The sequence below is a fragment of the Nipponia nippon genome, unplaced genomic scaffold (assembly GCF_047370975.1).
Source record: "Nipponia nippon isolate SJK-2023a ecotype South Korea unplaced genomic scaffold, ASM4737097v1 scaffold_12, whole genome shotgun sequence".
In the NCBI taxonomy this organism is placed as follows: Eukaryota; Metazoa; Chordata; class Aves; order Pelecaniformes; family Threskiornithidae; genus Nipponia; species Nipponia nippon.
In genome coordinates, this window is record NW_028262313.1 from 1,662,398 (window position 1) to 1,677,304 (window position 14,907).

Genomic DNA, 14,907 nt, shown 5'->3' on the forward strand with positions numbered 1-14,907 from the left:
CTCCCCCTCCTCAGCCTCCTCCTCCTCCTCCCAGCCCCCCATGGGGCCCCCAGCATCGCACCCGCCGTCATGAAAACAGGGGGAACGGGGCCAGACCGGGGAAAAACAGGGAAAAAGGCACTTTGCCCCAAAACCATCTTCCTGCCAGCACGGGCTCGGCCAACACTGGCACCCGAGAGAAGCGGCTGACGGAGTTTTCCTCCCTGGGGGAATGACAAAGCCGCGGTGGGCAGCCGGGAGGGGCGACACGGGGACACGCGGGTGCTGCGTGCCACCCAGTTGCCACCAGAGGTGTCTCTGTCATCGGTGCAGCGAGCTTCTCCCCCACCAGGTCTCAGCACCCCTTCTGGGTGCAACCCCAGCTCCATCCCAGCCACCGTCACCATCCCCACACGGGGACACAGTGATTTTAATTTGGGAGAGAAAACCAGCACTTTTGCCGAGGGGTTCGGGGGACACCGAGGCTGAGCCCGGCGGGGCTGGGGGCCGTTCTCAGCCCGGTGGCTCGCTCCCCGGCAGCCGCAGGTCTCGCCGCGCAGGATGCTGCGGAGCCGAAGCCGAGCGCTTCTAGGCCGCCTTCACGGCGGTGGATTTTCGCAAACACGAAGACACTTTCCCTGGAGAAACAGCGCCTCGGCACCGCCAGCGCTCTGCCGCCTGCCTGCCAGGGTCCCTGCATCTCCCCTCGCAAAGCCTCGCGCCCAGGGCGCCCGCGCAGCCTCCTCCCGGCCTCCGGTTCAAATCTGGGCACAAACAGCTGAGGGTTTGATACGCCAAGGCCAAAACCTCCTGCAACACCATCGCCTTGGTTGGTTTTTTTTTTCTTGGCCGAGAAAATGCCTCTTCTCGTTGCCGTTTGCAGTTTGCTCCTCCGACAGCAAACCCAAGCAGCCGGCAGGAAAGCAGCTCGTCCGCCCCAGCCACTTCGACGGCGGCTCTGGAGCAGCGTGTTTCCCTGGAATACCATCGCCTGCTCCCAGGTATTTGGGGATATTCAGCCAAGCTGCTTTAAAAGTCATTTTTACCTTTAAAAAAGTCATTTTAACAAGCCACTGAGCCAATGGATGGCAGCAGGAGCCACGGCAGGAGGGGAGGATGTTGCGGGGGGCTTCGGCACCTCTCCCTGCCCGGGGTGCAGTGGGGGACCCCCAAGCCCCTTCACTGCCACCTCGGAGGGGTTCCTCATCCCCCTTCTCCGCCTCGGGGGCCCGGGGAGGCGGGCTGGGGGTGCCGCAGCGGTGGGTGAGGGGCTCGTCGCGAGGGGAACCCCCTCCATCGCACGGGTCGCTCCTGAAGCCAAAGGCAGGCCAAGGTGCCGCTGGGGATGTTTAAAAGGAAGAAAAAGCCACATTTTTTTTCCACACCTCTGAAATTTCTTCAGTTCCTGGGGAAGGGAATTATTATATTGTAAGTTATTAAACCGAAGAACGTCGTTTTGCCCAGCTCAGCCCCTCTCCTCCGGGCACGGAGGAGGCAGGAGAGCTCCCGCTGCCGATGCGTTGCCCTGGTCCCGGTCCCTCTCCCTGCCCCGCCGCTGCAGCAAAGCAAGAGACACACGGGGGAAACTCATCTACTTTCAATATTATTCCTGTGTAGAAAAAAACATCAAACAGTTTTGTATAAATATCACAGCTCAAGAATTTAAAATTGCATGTTGTTTTGTTTTGTTTTTTAACAACAAAAAGGAAAACAGAAGTGCACCCCCCCACCGCCCCAGGGCTCGGAAAGCAGCAGGGGGGCAAGATGGAGTCCCTGGCTGCGGGGGTCCCGCGGGGCCGCCAGCCCTGCTGACCCCAAAGCCTCGGAGGAACAGAGCAGCCCCCAAACCCTGCGGGTTTTCACAGCCTCCCCCTTCGGGGTTTCTCACCTTCTTTAGGCCAGTGCTGCCCAGGAGGATTCGGGGCCATGCTGGGTGAAGGAAGGACACGGGGGTGCAGCCCCGGGAGCAGCCAAATCCGCTGGCGAGCACGGCTTTGGGAGAGGGAGACGCGGCGGGACGGGGACACACACGTGCACGCAGACCTCGCCGAAATCACAGAACCACTTAGGCTGGAAAAGACCCTTAAGATGATCGAGTCCAACTGTTAACCCAGCACTGCCAAGGCCACCACTAAACCATGTCCCTCAGCACCACATCTCCCCGGCTTTTAGATACCTCCAGGGATGGGGACTCAGCCCCTGCCCTGGGCAGCCTGGGCCAGGGCCTGACAGCCCTTTGGGGGAAGGAGTTTTCCCTAATACCCAACCCAAACCTGCCCTGGCGCAGCTTGAGGCCGTTCCCTCTTGTCCTATCGCTTGTTACTGGGGAGAAGGGACTGACGCCACCCCTGCCCCAGCCTCGCTGCCCTGCTCTGGCCACGCTCCAGCCCCTCCATGCCCTTCTTGGGGTGAGGGGCCCAGCGCTGAGCACAGCATTCGAGGGGCGGCCTCACCAGTGCCCAGCACAGGGGGACGATCCCTGCCCTGCTCCTGCTGGCCACACCATTCCTGATACAAGCCAGGATGCCACTGGCCCTCTTGGCCACCTGGGCACACTGCTGGCTCATGTTCAGCGGCTGTCGACCAGCACCCCCAGGCCCTTTCCCGCCGGGCAGCTTCCAGCCGCTCCTCCCCACGCCTGCAGCGGTGCCTGGGGTTGCTGTGCCCCCAGTGCAGGACCCGGCCCTGAGCCTTGCTGCCCCTCACCCAGTGCCTGGGCCCATCGCCCCAGCCTGGCCAGGGCCCTCTGCAGGGCCTCCCTGCCCCCAGCAGATCGACGCTCCCGCCCAACCGGGTGTCTGCAAACTGACTGAGGGTGCGCTCGATCCCCGCGTCCAGGTCATCGATAAAGACATCGAACAGAGCTGGCCCCAGCACTGAGCCCCGGGGACACCACTGGTGACCGGCTGCCAGCCGGACTCCCGCTCCGGCCGTGCCCAGCCCCAGGAGGGCCAGGGGCCACTGTGGGGCTGGGGACACACTCTGCCCATGAAACACCTCGGCCAGCGGATGGAAAGCAGAGAGGAACAGTAGTTTCCCAAACATGTCAGAGTCATTTGCAAGGGCCGGGGGTCTCTGCCCCCCCCAGGCCCTCCCCACGCCAGTTCCCCCTCCCCAAGCAGCCCAGCATCCTCCGAGCCAAAGGCACGGGCTCAAAGGGAGCTTTCGGGAAGCTCCCCCCCCCAGCCAGCCCCACAGGTATTGGTTGGGGAGGGGGCGTCTGTCACAGCCCCCCATCACCCTTCCCACCACCCAACAGCCCCAAGGCTCCAACCCTGAACCCTGCCACCCTCCCACCAGCGGAGCAGGGCTGCCCCTGCAGGGGCTTGGCTGGGGGGGGCACCCCACAAAAATAATAATTACGATTAAAAAAAGCATGTGGCCACAGTCTGCCTTTTTAACTTAGAAACGATTGAACTGTCCCATAGTCTTCAAAAAAAACAGAAAGCTGGTGGCCCCCGCCCTCCCCACCCCATCCCGCCCCCCCTTAAAACGCCATAAAATCACAGTTCCACGTTCCGCAAAGTTTCCCTTTTTTTTGGTGGCGGTGGTCTCGTTTGTGGGTTGCTGTTGGGTGGCTGGGTTTTCCCCGCCCCCCTTCTTGCTTTTTCTTTCCTTCCTGGCCCTCCTGCGTGCCCCCAGCACCTCCCGTGAAGCCCAGCACACGCCGAGGGATGCAGAGAGGGTGATGTGCCAGGGTCCCTTCTCCCGCGGGGACAGGGGCACGCAGTGGCTGGGGACGGAGAGGCAGCAGCTTTCTGGAGAGGAAAGCGGCCAACAGCTATTGCACAGGGGCGACAGCAGAGCCCCCCGCCTCCGTCCTTGCCGCGGCTCCCAGATTTTGCCCACGGGGACTGGGAGGAGGGCAGGGGACAGTGAGCACAGGAGATGGAGATGGGCAAAAGGCTGAAGAGGCAGACGTGCAGGTCCGGAGGCCGCTGCTGGGTGAATCCCGGGTGAGGAGTCAAGGAGGAGCCTCCGGATGTTCCGAGTGGGGAGGAGAAGCCCAGGAAAAACAAGAAACGGGAGCGAGGGAGCAGGAGGACCAGTCCGGAAACCATCTTTTTACATCTTGTGTCGGTGGGGCTCCTGGAGCTGCCACAGTTCGCTCGCCACCGGGCAGGGCTCAGCCTCTCCGCTCCCGCAGTCCCTCCACCGCACACGGAGGAGCAAAGGGGGGGGGGGGGGGGATGCACCCCCGTTTTCCACCCCCATCCCAGCCAGGTGCCCCAGGGACTTCGGCTCCTCACATCATGATGTGCCGCCGGCGGTGAAGGGCCAGGTGGTCAGAGCGGGAGAAGCTGCGGTCGCAGTCCGAGCAGCGGAAGGGCTTGATGCCCGTGTGCTTGCGGAAGTGCCGGGTCAGCTCGTCGGAGCGGGCGAACTTCCAGGCGCAGCCTTCCCAGGTGCATTTGTAGGGCTTCTCGCCTGCGCGGGGGGGAGCAGAGAGGGGTCAGGACTGCAAAAATTACCACCACCCGCTTACAGAGGAAAAAAAAAAAAAAAGGCAGGGTTTCTTGGCTGCACCCACGGGAAGCCCTCAGCATCTCTGCGCTAGCCCTCGGCCGCCTCGGCGCTCGCCCAGCGCGGTCCGTTGGCGCCACCGGGTGCACGAGCGTGGCTTTTAGGCCTAACACAGCACCGTGCCCCCGCCGCCAGTGAGACCCGAGACAGTGTTTTGGGGTGCGCACCCCCCCGCCTGCAGCATCGCCCGGTCACGCCCCGGGCGAGAGCGAAGGGCACCCCACTGGCTTCACTACGGCACCCCCGTGCGTGGGCAGGACGGGGGTTCCCTCCGCCTGTGGCACCCTCCTACAGGCAGCGTGCGACTGTAGCAGCAACACCCCACCGTCCTCCCCGGGGCCTGCTGCAGCAGCACCCCATGGCGGAGCCTGGGGTCCCACGGGGCACCGAGCACACGATGGGGGCACCAGGAGCCCTCCCCGGCAGAGGGACCCCAGGGTGCTGGCGAGGAGGGGGGAGCCCCAGCCGGGGGGCAGGAGGGTCCATGGGGCACAGCCCTGGGTACCAGCACCCGCAAAGGGCCAGCACAGAGCCCAAATGCCCCCACAGGGGGCTGCCCCGAACCCTGGCAGAGGGTGTCGGCATCCCCAAAGAGCTCCCCAAGGGCACCCCCCAGCCCTGACAAAGGGTGCCAGCACCCTGAGCCCCCAAAGGGACTCCCCAGTCTCTGGCAGAGGGTGCCAGCACCCCCAAAGAGCCTCCCCAAGCCCCCAAAGTGCCCCCCAGCCCTGGCACAGGGCGCCAGCACCCCCAAAGACCCCCCCCGAGCCCAGGGACGGACCACCATCACGTCCCCCAGCCCATCCCCAGGTGCCCACAGCCACATCGGGAGCCAGGGGCACTGATCCTGACCCTCCCGGCCAGGGGGTGTGCGGCGCTGGCCCCTACCCGTGTGTATCCGCCGGTGAGCTTTGAGGTGGGAGCTTTTGGTGTAGACCTTATTGCAGCCTTCAAAGTCGCACTGGTGGATGCGCCGCTTCTTCAGGTCGGGAGAATCAGCTCGCTGCCCCCGCGCCGCCGGCCTGCCGGGAGGAGGGAGGGATGGAGGGGACAGTCCCCGCACCCACGGCCCCCGCGGGGCGCCCGGGGACACGGAGGGGGGCCAGGGCCGGGAGACACGCATACGAGGAGACTCACTCTCTCTGGAGGTCCTGGAAAGGGGCTGGGCCGCTCTCGGAGGCGCTGTCCTCGCTGTCGCTGTTCATGTCCATGGGGTACATGGAGCCCGGGTCGATTTTCACTGGTGGGGGGCGGGAAAGAAAAGCTATTGAGAAACAAGGAGGGAGGGGGTGAGGTTCGTGAGCAGAGAATAGAGACACCCCCCAAAAAAACCCACCCCTGCAGCAGTGACAACCCTCCCCCTGCTCCCGCAGCGCTCCAAATGCTGCTCCCCCCCCCCCCCCCCCAAAAAATAAAATCAAGTTGGGGAGATGGAGAAGCCCCCCACGCCATGGGGCACAGAGATACAGGGGGGCCACGACTTGGGGGGGAACCCATTTTGGCTGCCTGCTCCTGCCCAGAGGAGGGGAGACCCAGGACCCCCGCCCCGGATAAGGCGAGAGGCTGGGAATGTCCTGGGGAAGGGGATGGGAACAGGGGTACCGGGGCACTGAAACCAGAGCTGCTGGCAGCAGGCAGGCAGTGGGAAGGGCAGGCAGGCTGCCAGCAGCGGGATGGGCAGGGCAGGCAGCGGGCAGGCAGGGCAGGCAGCCCCGTGTATCCCCTGCCCTCCCCGTGTCCCCTCGGGGGCACAGGCTGGGGGCCCTGGGGGGAATTTAGGTGAAGGTGGCAGATGTGGGGAGGCAGACGGTGGGTGGGGGGGACACCCAGGGTGGAAAAATCGGATCCCCTTCGGGGGGGAGGAAACACGACCCACTCCCAAAATTTCAGGGTTTCTCCCCAGCGTGCCCTTACCGGACCCGGCGTTCTTGCCGTCGCCCCCGATGAGGGGTACGGTGATGGCGGTGACGCCGTCGGTGGGCATGGTGGTATAGACGACAGGGAGGGACTGGACCACCACGGGGATGGTCTGGAGGTTGCCCATCTTGCTGGGCAGGTTGACAGAAGGGATGGTGTGGATGACGTGGAGGATCTGCTGCCCGCCGCTGCCCTGCGTGGAGGCCAGGATGGAGCCGGGCGAGAGGACGGCCGGGATGGCCGAGGTGGAGCTGAGGCCGGAGGGCGAGATGGAGACGGTGGCGGGCGCGGGGAGGGGGGGAGCCACCAGCAAGGGGGAGGACTGGATGGAGGCGGGGGGCGGTGGCGGCGGGGCCGAGGCCGCCGCCACCTTGGACTTGTTGAGGGAGAGATCGACGGGCTCGGCCTGGGGCTGGCCGCAGTCACTGGCCAGCAGCTCCTCGGGGGGCTCCGTCTTGATGTCGGCCAGCAGCACCGGCGGGTCGAGGGGGCCCTCAGCCAGCAGCGCCGACGAGCTCATGGCGGGCGTCGCCTTCCCCTGGCCCTGCGGGAGACCCACGGCCCGTGAGGAAATGGGGAAACTGAGGCACGGGGGGGGCTCCTGTCCCACCGGCGGCCGCGGGCGCTGCCTCGGGCCGGGCCCTGCCGGGGTGAGGGGGCGGCGGGGGCCCCCCGAGCCGTGCGCGGCTCCGCCCCCGGGTCAGGGCGTGGTCGCCGAGCGCCGGCCCCCGAGGCCTTGGCCTTGGCCTTGGCCGCCCCTCACGACGGCCGCGGGCCGAGCCGAAGGCGGGAAGCGGAGACCACGCCCGCCCCGCCCCGCCCACGGCCCCGCCCCGCGCGCCTTTGTGCCGCTGCCCGGCCCCGCCCCCGCGGCCCCACCCCCCGCGGCCCCGCCCCCCCCCCCGCGCGCCTCAGGGCCGGGCGGGGCGGGGGGGTGGGCGTGGCCCCCGCGGGGCGGTGGCGGGCCCCGCCACGCTCCCCTCCCCCGCGCCTTAAAGGGGCCGCGCCGCCGCTGCGGGGGGGGGCCCCCGGGGCTGAAGGGGGCGAGGCGGCGGGCGGGTCACTCACCGCCCCGGCGGCGCGGGGGGGGCTCCTCCGCGGGTGCGAGGCGTTCATCCCCTCGGCGGGCAGGATCATGCTCCCCGCCGCGCTTCACCGGCCGCGCCGCGCCGCGCCGAGCCGAGCCGAGCCGAGCCGAGCCGGGTCGGGCCGAGCCGAGCGAGAGGTGTGAACGGCCCCGCGGCTCCACCCTGGCTCGGCCCGGGGTGGAGCTCCTTAAAAGGGCCCGGCCGCGGCAGGGAGGGGCTGCGGGCACGGCACGGCCCGGCCCCCGCGGGAGGCACCCGGGCAGGGCCCCACCCGCGACACCCCCACCCCCCCACCCGCTCCCCGCCGCCGCGCACACGCGGTACCCCAGCGCGCGGGGTGCCCCCGCAAACACGCCCGCAGCCTCAGGGACCCCCCCTCACCACCACCACCCCCCGAGGGGTCCCTCCCGTACGCGGGCACGCGTGGGGGTGCCCGGCACGCAGCCGCGGCGGGGGACCGACCTCCCCCCCCCCAAAAGCAGCACTTCATCACCCCAGCACCGACCCCCCCGGGACCCCGCACGTACCTGGGTGCAGGCAGGGACCTCCCCCCACGCACACTCACTCACACGCACTCACACGCACACTCACACTCACTCACACGCGCGGCCCGGCCCGGCCCCTCCCCGGGGCACACCCAGCGCACACACCCTGCACACACACACAGCCGGAGCCTCCCAGCCCTCTCGAGCAGCTCTTGGGGGGGGGGGCACCCTAAAACACATGCACGCAGGGCCAGGGACCCCCCCCAAACCCAGCACAGACCCACGCTCAGCCAGGGACCCCCCAAACACGGGCGGCGTCCCCCAGCCACGCACCAGCGGGACCCCCGCAGCAGCTCCGCGCTCGGGCGGGGACCCCCCGACCCCCTCGCACTCAGCCAGGGACCCCCCCAACACCCCCCTGTATCACTAGAGACCCCCCAACACCCCCCTGTACCGCCAGGGACCCCCAACACCCCCCGTACCGCCAGGGACCCCCCAAACACTCCCCCTATCACCAGATCACCAGAGACCCCCCCAACACACCCCTGTATCACCAGGGACGCCCCCCAACACCCCCTGTACCGCCAGAGGCCCCCCCAACACCCCCCTGTATTGCCAGGGACCCCCCAACACCCCCTGTATTGCCAGGGACCCCCCAAACACTCCTGTATTACCAGGGACCCCCCAACACCCCCCTGTACTGCCAGGGACCCCCCAAACACCCCCTGTATTACCAGGGACCCCCCAATACCCCCCTGTACTGCCAGGGACCCCCCAAACACCCCCCGTACCACGAGGGACCCCCCAACACCCCCCCGTACCACCAGGGACCCCCAAACACCCCCTGGGTATCACCAGGGACCCCCCGACACCCCCACGCAGAGCCAGAGACCCCCCGGCACCCACATATTCAGCTGGGGACCCCCAAGCACACACTCGCAGCCAGGGACCCCCCAAACACCCCCACTCCCAGCCAAGAACCCCCCAAAATGCCCCCCCCAAGGCCAGGGACGCCCAAAACAGCCCCCCAGACTCACAAATCATCAGGACCCCCCAAACACCCCCGCACACAAGCAGGGACCCCCCAAACACCCCCACTCCCAGCCAAGACACACCCCCCCCAAGGCCTCCCCCACGAAGCCAGGGACACCCAAAACAGCCCCCCCCAAATCACCAGGACCCCCCAAAACACCCACAAACACAAGCAGGGACCCCCCAAACACCCCCATTCCCAGCCAGGGACCCCCCAACACACCCCCACACATCACCAGGACCCCCCAAACACCCCCACACCCAGGTACCCCCCCCCGGGGACACCCACACAACTGCCCCCCCCCAGCTGGGGACCCCCAATCCCACCACACCCCCCAGAGCCCCCCCAGGGCCCCCCACACCCGGGGGGGTCCCCACAACCAGCCCCATTTTGGGGGGGGCACAAAGGGGGGACTCCCCCAGCCCTGTTTTTGGGGAGGGGGCTGGGGGGGTGAGAGATGTGGCAGCCGGGTGGGCGGGGGGGGCTCGCTCCCCCCCCAAATCCCGCCTCATGCCCCCCCCGGGGACCCCCTGCACCCATCGGTGAGCTGAATTCCTCCGTCCTCAGCCCAGGCGCACCCCAGGGCCCCGCCACGAAGCCCCACATCGGGGGGGCTTCCCCCTAAAATAGCTGCGGGAGGGACGTGGGGTGTCCCCAAACCATGGGGTGACCTTGGGGGGCGGGGGGGGAGCAAGCGTGGGAAAATGCAGGCAGCTGCCTTCCATCCCTCCCTGCCTGCTCCCTGTGTCGTCCCCCCACCCCGGTCCGTGTCCCCCACCCGTGGGCGTGGGGGCGTCACACCCCGTCACACCTCCCCGAGGAATTTCCTCCCCGCTCCACCCTCCGGCTGCCCGAAATGAGGAGGGGCGGGGAGGTGGGGGGTGGGGAAGGGCACCCGTGGGGTGTTGGGTGGGGGGGGGGGGAAGGGCACAGAGTCCCGCCAACGCCATCTGCTGCGGGGCCACCCCGCCCAGCCCAGCCACCGCGGGGCGGCCCTGCCTGCTCCCCTGCCTGCTCCCCTGCCTGCTCCCCTGCCCTCGGCCACACGCGAGGCCCGGGTGGGGGACACGCACACACACACACGCATCCGCGCACAAGGAGGGTCGGGCCCTTTAAGAGCAAAGGGTGTGGGAGGGGGGAGGGGAGGGAAGGGCGGGGCGGGGCGCGCCGCGACGTCGCCCCTCGGTGCCCCCCCCCCCGGAAGAGGCCACGGTGGGGGGGGGCCACGCGGGGCACGGCGGGGGGGGGGGGGGAGGGAAGGGCGGGGGGCGGGAACCGCCCCCCCCGCCCTTCCCTCCCCCTCCCTCCCCCGCCGTGCCCCCCGCTGCCAAAATCCCCCCCCCCGTGGGCGCTGCCCCTTTAAGAACCCACGCAAGCTGGAAGCGGCCGCGCCCGCCGTCCTCCCCACCCGAGTTCGTCCCGGTCGAGGTCCCGTCCCCCCCCCCGGGTCCGTGTCCGGGTCCGTGTTCCCCCCCCCCTCCCCACTCACTCACTTTCCCCCGCGACTCCTCCGTGTGCATCCCCGCCGCCGCCGCTGCCCCCGGGGCGGTGCCGGGTGGGGCGGGGTGGGGCCCCACGGGCGGGGAGGGGCGGGGCCGTGCTGGGCGGAGCTCCCCTCCCCCACCCATTTTTTTTTTGGGTGGGGGCACCCCCCCTCCCCTCCCTCCCCCAAAAAATTAAAAAAAAAGGGTGCCCCGCCCTGCGGTGACATCATCAGCAGCCAATGGGCGGCTCCCCTCGCATCCGGCGTTGCCGTGGAAACAGATGCAGGATTTGGGGAGGGGGGGGCTCCCCCACCTGCCCCCCCCCCAAATCGGGGGAGGGAGGGGCGCGCTGCGGGGGGGGGCTGAGACCTGGCGCACTCGTGTCAGCGATTGGGGGGGGGGGGGGCGCGGCTCCCCACCCACGGGCGCTGCCCACGCGCCCCCGCCAGGTCCCTGCCCCCCCCCATAACCCCCCCCCCCCAAAAACCCAATACCTGGAGTGCCCGCAGCCCCCCCTCGGCGGGTGGCCCCCTCGGGGGGTCCTGGCAGAGCTGGGGGGGGTCGCTGGGGCTGCAGCCGCGGGTGGGGGGGTCCGGGCTCCCCCCGGCTCCTTCCTGGGGGTCTCGGGGAGCCCCCGGCCCCCCCCGACCTCGGCTGCCGTTGGAGGCAGCGGCCGCGCCTGGGGGGAGCCCTGCGGACCCGGTCCCGGCCCCCCCGCGCCCCCCCCCCCGCGGCCCCTCCGAGCCCCGGGGCCGGGAGGGAGTCGGGCACCGCGGCCCCCGCCGCCCTCAGCGCCGGCTTTCGGGCCTCTTCTGCAGGGACCTCGCCGGACCCCAGCCTCGGGGGGTCCCCCGGGGTCCCCCAGGGTCCCCGAGGGCCCCCGAGCCCGCCGGCCAAGCCCAGCCCCTGGGCCGGGGTTAATCACCCCGCGACCCCCCAAAACGCAGATCCCCGCTGCCGCCTGCTGCGGAGGCGATGGCTTCTCCCCACCCCGGCAGCGTCTCCCCCCTGCCCTTTTGGGGGTGCAGGGGTCCCGTCCCCCCCGGTTTGGGCTCCCCGCTCCCCTGCCGAAGCCCTCTGAGCCAAACCCCCCCCAGCCGCCGCGGCTCAGCCAGGAGTGGGACCGGACCTACCCCTTTTTGGCAAAAATAATGCAACCCCCAAAAAAAAAAAAACGTTCAGGGGGGAGGCAGCGGGCTGAGCCCCCATGGGGACCCCCCTCGCCTCCACGGGTGCGCGCACTCCTCGGCCGACCTCCGCCTCTCGCCTTCCCCGGAGCGGTGAAGCTTTTGGGGACTGGAAAAGCTTTTTGGGGACTGAGCTGGGTGGTGAGAGTGCGCACTGCGCCCGGAGGGACCCCCACCCCGACATCGTCCAGCTGAAGAACGGGCTGCAAGCCCCGACGGGCCAGGTAGCCCTCCAAAAAATACAGAAAAACGGGAGGAAAAAGGCATCGGGTCCCCGTCTCCGTCCCCAGGGCTCCGGCTGCCCACGCTGAAACGCGGCCCTGGGGAGAAGGCCAGCGCGGGCTGGGGTGCAGGCAGCTGCCATCTCCCAGGACAACTTCAGGCAGGAGGGGTGGGACAAGGGGCAGGGGTGGTGCTCGGGCTGGGGGGTCCCCGCAGCTCCCGGGGGTCCCGGCCCCGCAGCACGGGTGCCTCCCGGGGCTGGGGTCAACCCCTTCCCTCGGCCTCCCGCCGGGTTTCCACAGGCAGCAAAACGAACTCGCGCTTTCGCTGCGCCCACGGGACGTGGGGCACCGGCTCGTCCTTTCCTTTATCGAAGAGGAAGGGCGTCGGTGAAAAAAAATCATTTATCTGCCTTGAGAAGAGCCAAAGTCTTCACCCGCGCTCGCCCCACGACGTCCCGGGGCGGAGGGCGCTGGGGAAACGCGGACGCGGCTCTCCTAGGGAAGGCCAGGGACAGCCCCCCGGGAAAGGGGCCATGCGTGTCCGTGCTCCGAGTGGTCCCTTGCACCGCGAAGCCCCAAGGGGAAGGTCCGACACCTTTCCGCTCCAAGAAGCAGCACCATTGGTTTCGGCCTCAGGACCGAATCCAGGTCCATGGGGACGGCTGCCAGCGCCGGGCCGAAGGCGAGGGACGGAGCCTTTGACACTTTAACGCCGCGCTCTGCGACCCGCCAGGACAGAGGAGGGCTGGCCGCAAAGAAGGGAAAGCAGAACAAGCGAGAAGGGCGATGGACGTGCTGACGGGTGCTGAAGGCCACCAGCAGCCCTCACGTCTTTGATGCAGCGGAACAGGGGCCAGAAACATCTGCCGGGCTGCAGAAGTGGCGCACGTTGTTCTTGCCCACCCTGGGAGCAGGCGCAAAATCAAAGCACCCCAGAAACGGGGGTGTTTCGGCGTTCACCCGCCGCCCCGAGGCGAGGAGCTCCGCGTTGAGCGGCACCAGCTCCCTCCTCAACGCAGCCATTAAACCCAGCGCAGCAGCTCCCTGCCTCTGCTTTCAAGGTTAACCACGGACGCGCTCATGGATCACCCAAAGTAAAACCCGCGGGATCCCGGGAGATTCTGCTTTGGCTCCGCAGGGAGACGGCCCGCGCCCACGGCTCTGCTGCGGGAGCAGAGTCCCTCCGCCGCGGCCGCTGCTTCTTGTGGCCATGGTTGGGTCGAAGGCTGCGGGGGGACTCAGTTGCGTCCCTCCAAGCGCAGGTCTCGGCCCCGTCCAGCCCGGCCGAGCGCGCACCGCTCCGTTCTTGATGCGCTGAACGCGCGAGCAACACACACCACCACAGTCTTCTTGAGAAATGTATGGAAAAAGGGATGGTAAGGTGGGAAATGGAAGGAACTACTGGATTCCAAGGGTTGCGATGAGCATTAGGAAGTCCCGGTGGTTGCTGGTTATGGAGGAGGTGACATTCCTCTCTCTTCAGCACTTTTGAGACCACAGTTCTGCCCAGTTTTGGGCTCCCGAGTACGAGAAAAGCAGGGATGGAGATAGCGGAGCAGGTCCGGGAGGTGCAGGGAGAGGCTTTCGCTGCTGCCCACAAGTGCAGGAGGGTACGGGGCAGAGCCAGGCTCTTCGTGGAGATGGGTGGTGACAGGACAAGAGGCAGCGGCTCAAGTGGCAACGTGGGGGATTTTTATTAATAATTTTATTTTTTTTATTAATAATTTTAAAATCGTGAGGGTGATCGTGCAATGGAACAGAGCTCTTGGAGGGGAAACCCCATCAAGTCTCAGCTAGGCTGGTCCCCGAGCCATCAACCTGGAGCAGGAGGATGGACATGGAGATGGGGCCTTGCCTACGTAATCCTGTGCCGACTGTTGGAGATGCAGCACCACACGATCTTAACCACCCAAATTTATCCCTTCCCCATCACCCATAGGGGGAAGATCCCTCATCTGGCCAAAAGCTGTTCCCCAGAGGGTCACGGAGGCCATAGGTGATTTGGACGCAAGATCTTCTCAACTCCAGGCCCCTAGGGATGGGGCAGATGCTACTCGTAAGGTGCCTACAAGCCACAATTAAGCAGAGCAAGGCTGTTGTCAGGGAACTTGAACTCCCCCTGCAGAATCCACATCACCCACTGGATGCGTTCGAGGAGCTCGCTCCAGCTGGAGAGCGGCACCCGGCAGCTGATGGACCCGTGTCCCTCCCACCCAGCCGCTCCTCAGCTCCTGGAGACTCCGACACTACCGCTCGGACGTGCCGCTGAGGAGGTAAAATGAAGCGCAGCACCCTTTGGGAGAGCTCCGCAAGTTCAGCTGATCTGATCGCAGCTCATCACGGCGGTAACGGCCACTTGTCCACCCTCGAGTCAACTCGAGTCATCATCCATGCTTGGTCCAACGCAGGCAGCAGGAAGGAAACGGTTGGAAAACCCACGAGCAGCGAGGCACGGTACTAAGACGTAGGAAAAGCCAGGAGCACAGCACAAGGACGTAGGAAAAGCCAGGAGCACAGCGCTAAGACGCAGGAAAAGCCGGGAGCACAGCACAAGGACGTACACGCGAGCACAACCTGCCCGCATCGCTGAGAAGAGGAAGAGCTGAGCTTGCAGCGACCACCCCACCGCCCCGTCCCCAGCCACGCAGCAGCTCCGGGAGGAAAGGCAGCCTGCGGAAAGGAACAGGGGCGTTTATTCGGTATCTTAATGACAGGTAGCATGAAGTTCCTACTAGTTCCAAGGTCAAGTCCTGAAGAAAGGATGGACCTCTGCAATCGCATCGATTGTAGACTTTGGCTCTCTTTGGGGCCAGACTTGTGTGCAAGTACATTTGCAAGAGCAACGTCTGGAGCAGGCATCAACTTTTTTTTTTTTTTTTGATAGCAAGAGCTGCCAGAGGAAGGGGGAAGAGTCTTCCAGAAGGTGCTGGAGCCTGATCACCAAGCCTCGCTGCTCGGCAGAGAGCGGCTGGTCGCTGGAAGGACC

The 14,907-nt window shown here is 67.1% G+C and overlaps 1 protein-coding gene across 5 annotated transcripts; it reads right to left on the minus strand.

The window, feature by feature from the left end:
* Positions 1-1,487: 1,487 nt before the first annotated feature.
* On the minus strand, positions 1,488-10,589 carry KLF8 (KLF transcription factor 8). Of its 5 annotated transcripts, none has more exons than XM_087748337.1 (7): positions 10,520-10,537; positions 7,489-7,670; positions 6,418-6,964; positions 5,641-5,767; positions 5,392-5,525; positions 1,868-4,407; positions 1,488-1,588 (listed from the first exon to the last, which is right to left on the minus strand). In XM_087748337.1, exons 2-6 carry the CDS (start codon positions 7,555-7,557, stop codon positions 4,226-4,228), a joined length of 1,059 nt encoding a protein of 352 aa, XP_087604463.1. In that variant the 5' UTR covers positions 7,558-7,670; positions 10,520-10,537; the 3' UTR covers positions 1,488-1,588; positions 1,868-4,225. The 5 variants fall into 5 exon arrangements, with proteins under 5 accessions (XP_087604463.1, XP_087604467.1, XP_087604464.1 ...); XM_087748338.1 differs by having other exon boundaries at positions 1,489-1,588; positions 5,641-5,743; positions 10,520-10,538; XM_087748341.1 differs by lacking the exons at positions 7,489-7,670; positions 10,520-10,537 and adding an exon at positions 8,036-8,313.
* Between the last annotated feature and the right edge of the window lie 4,318 nt (positions 10,590-14,907).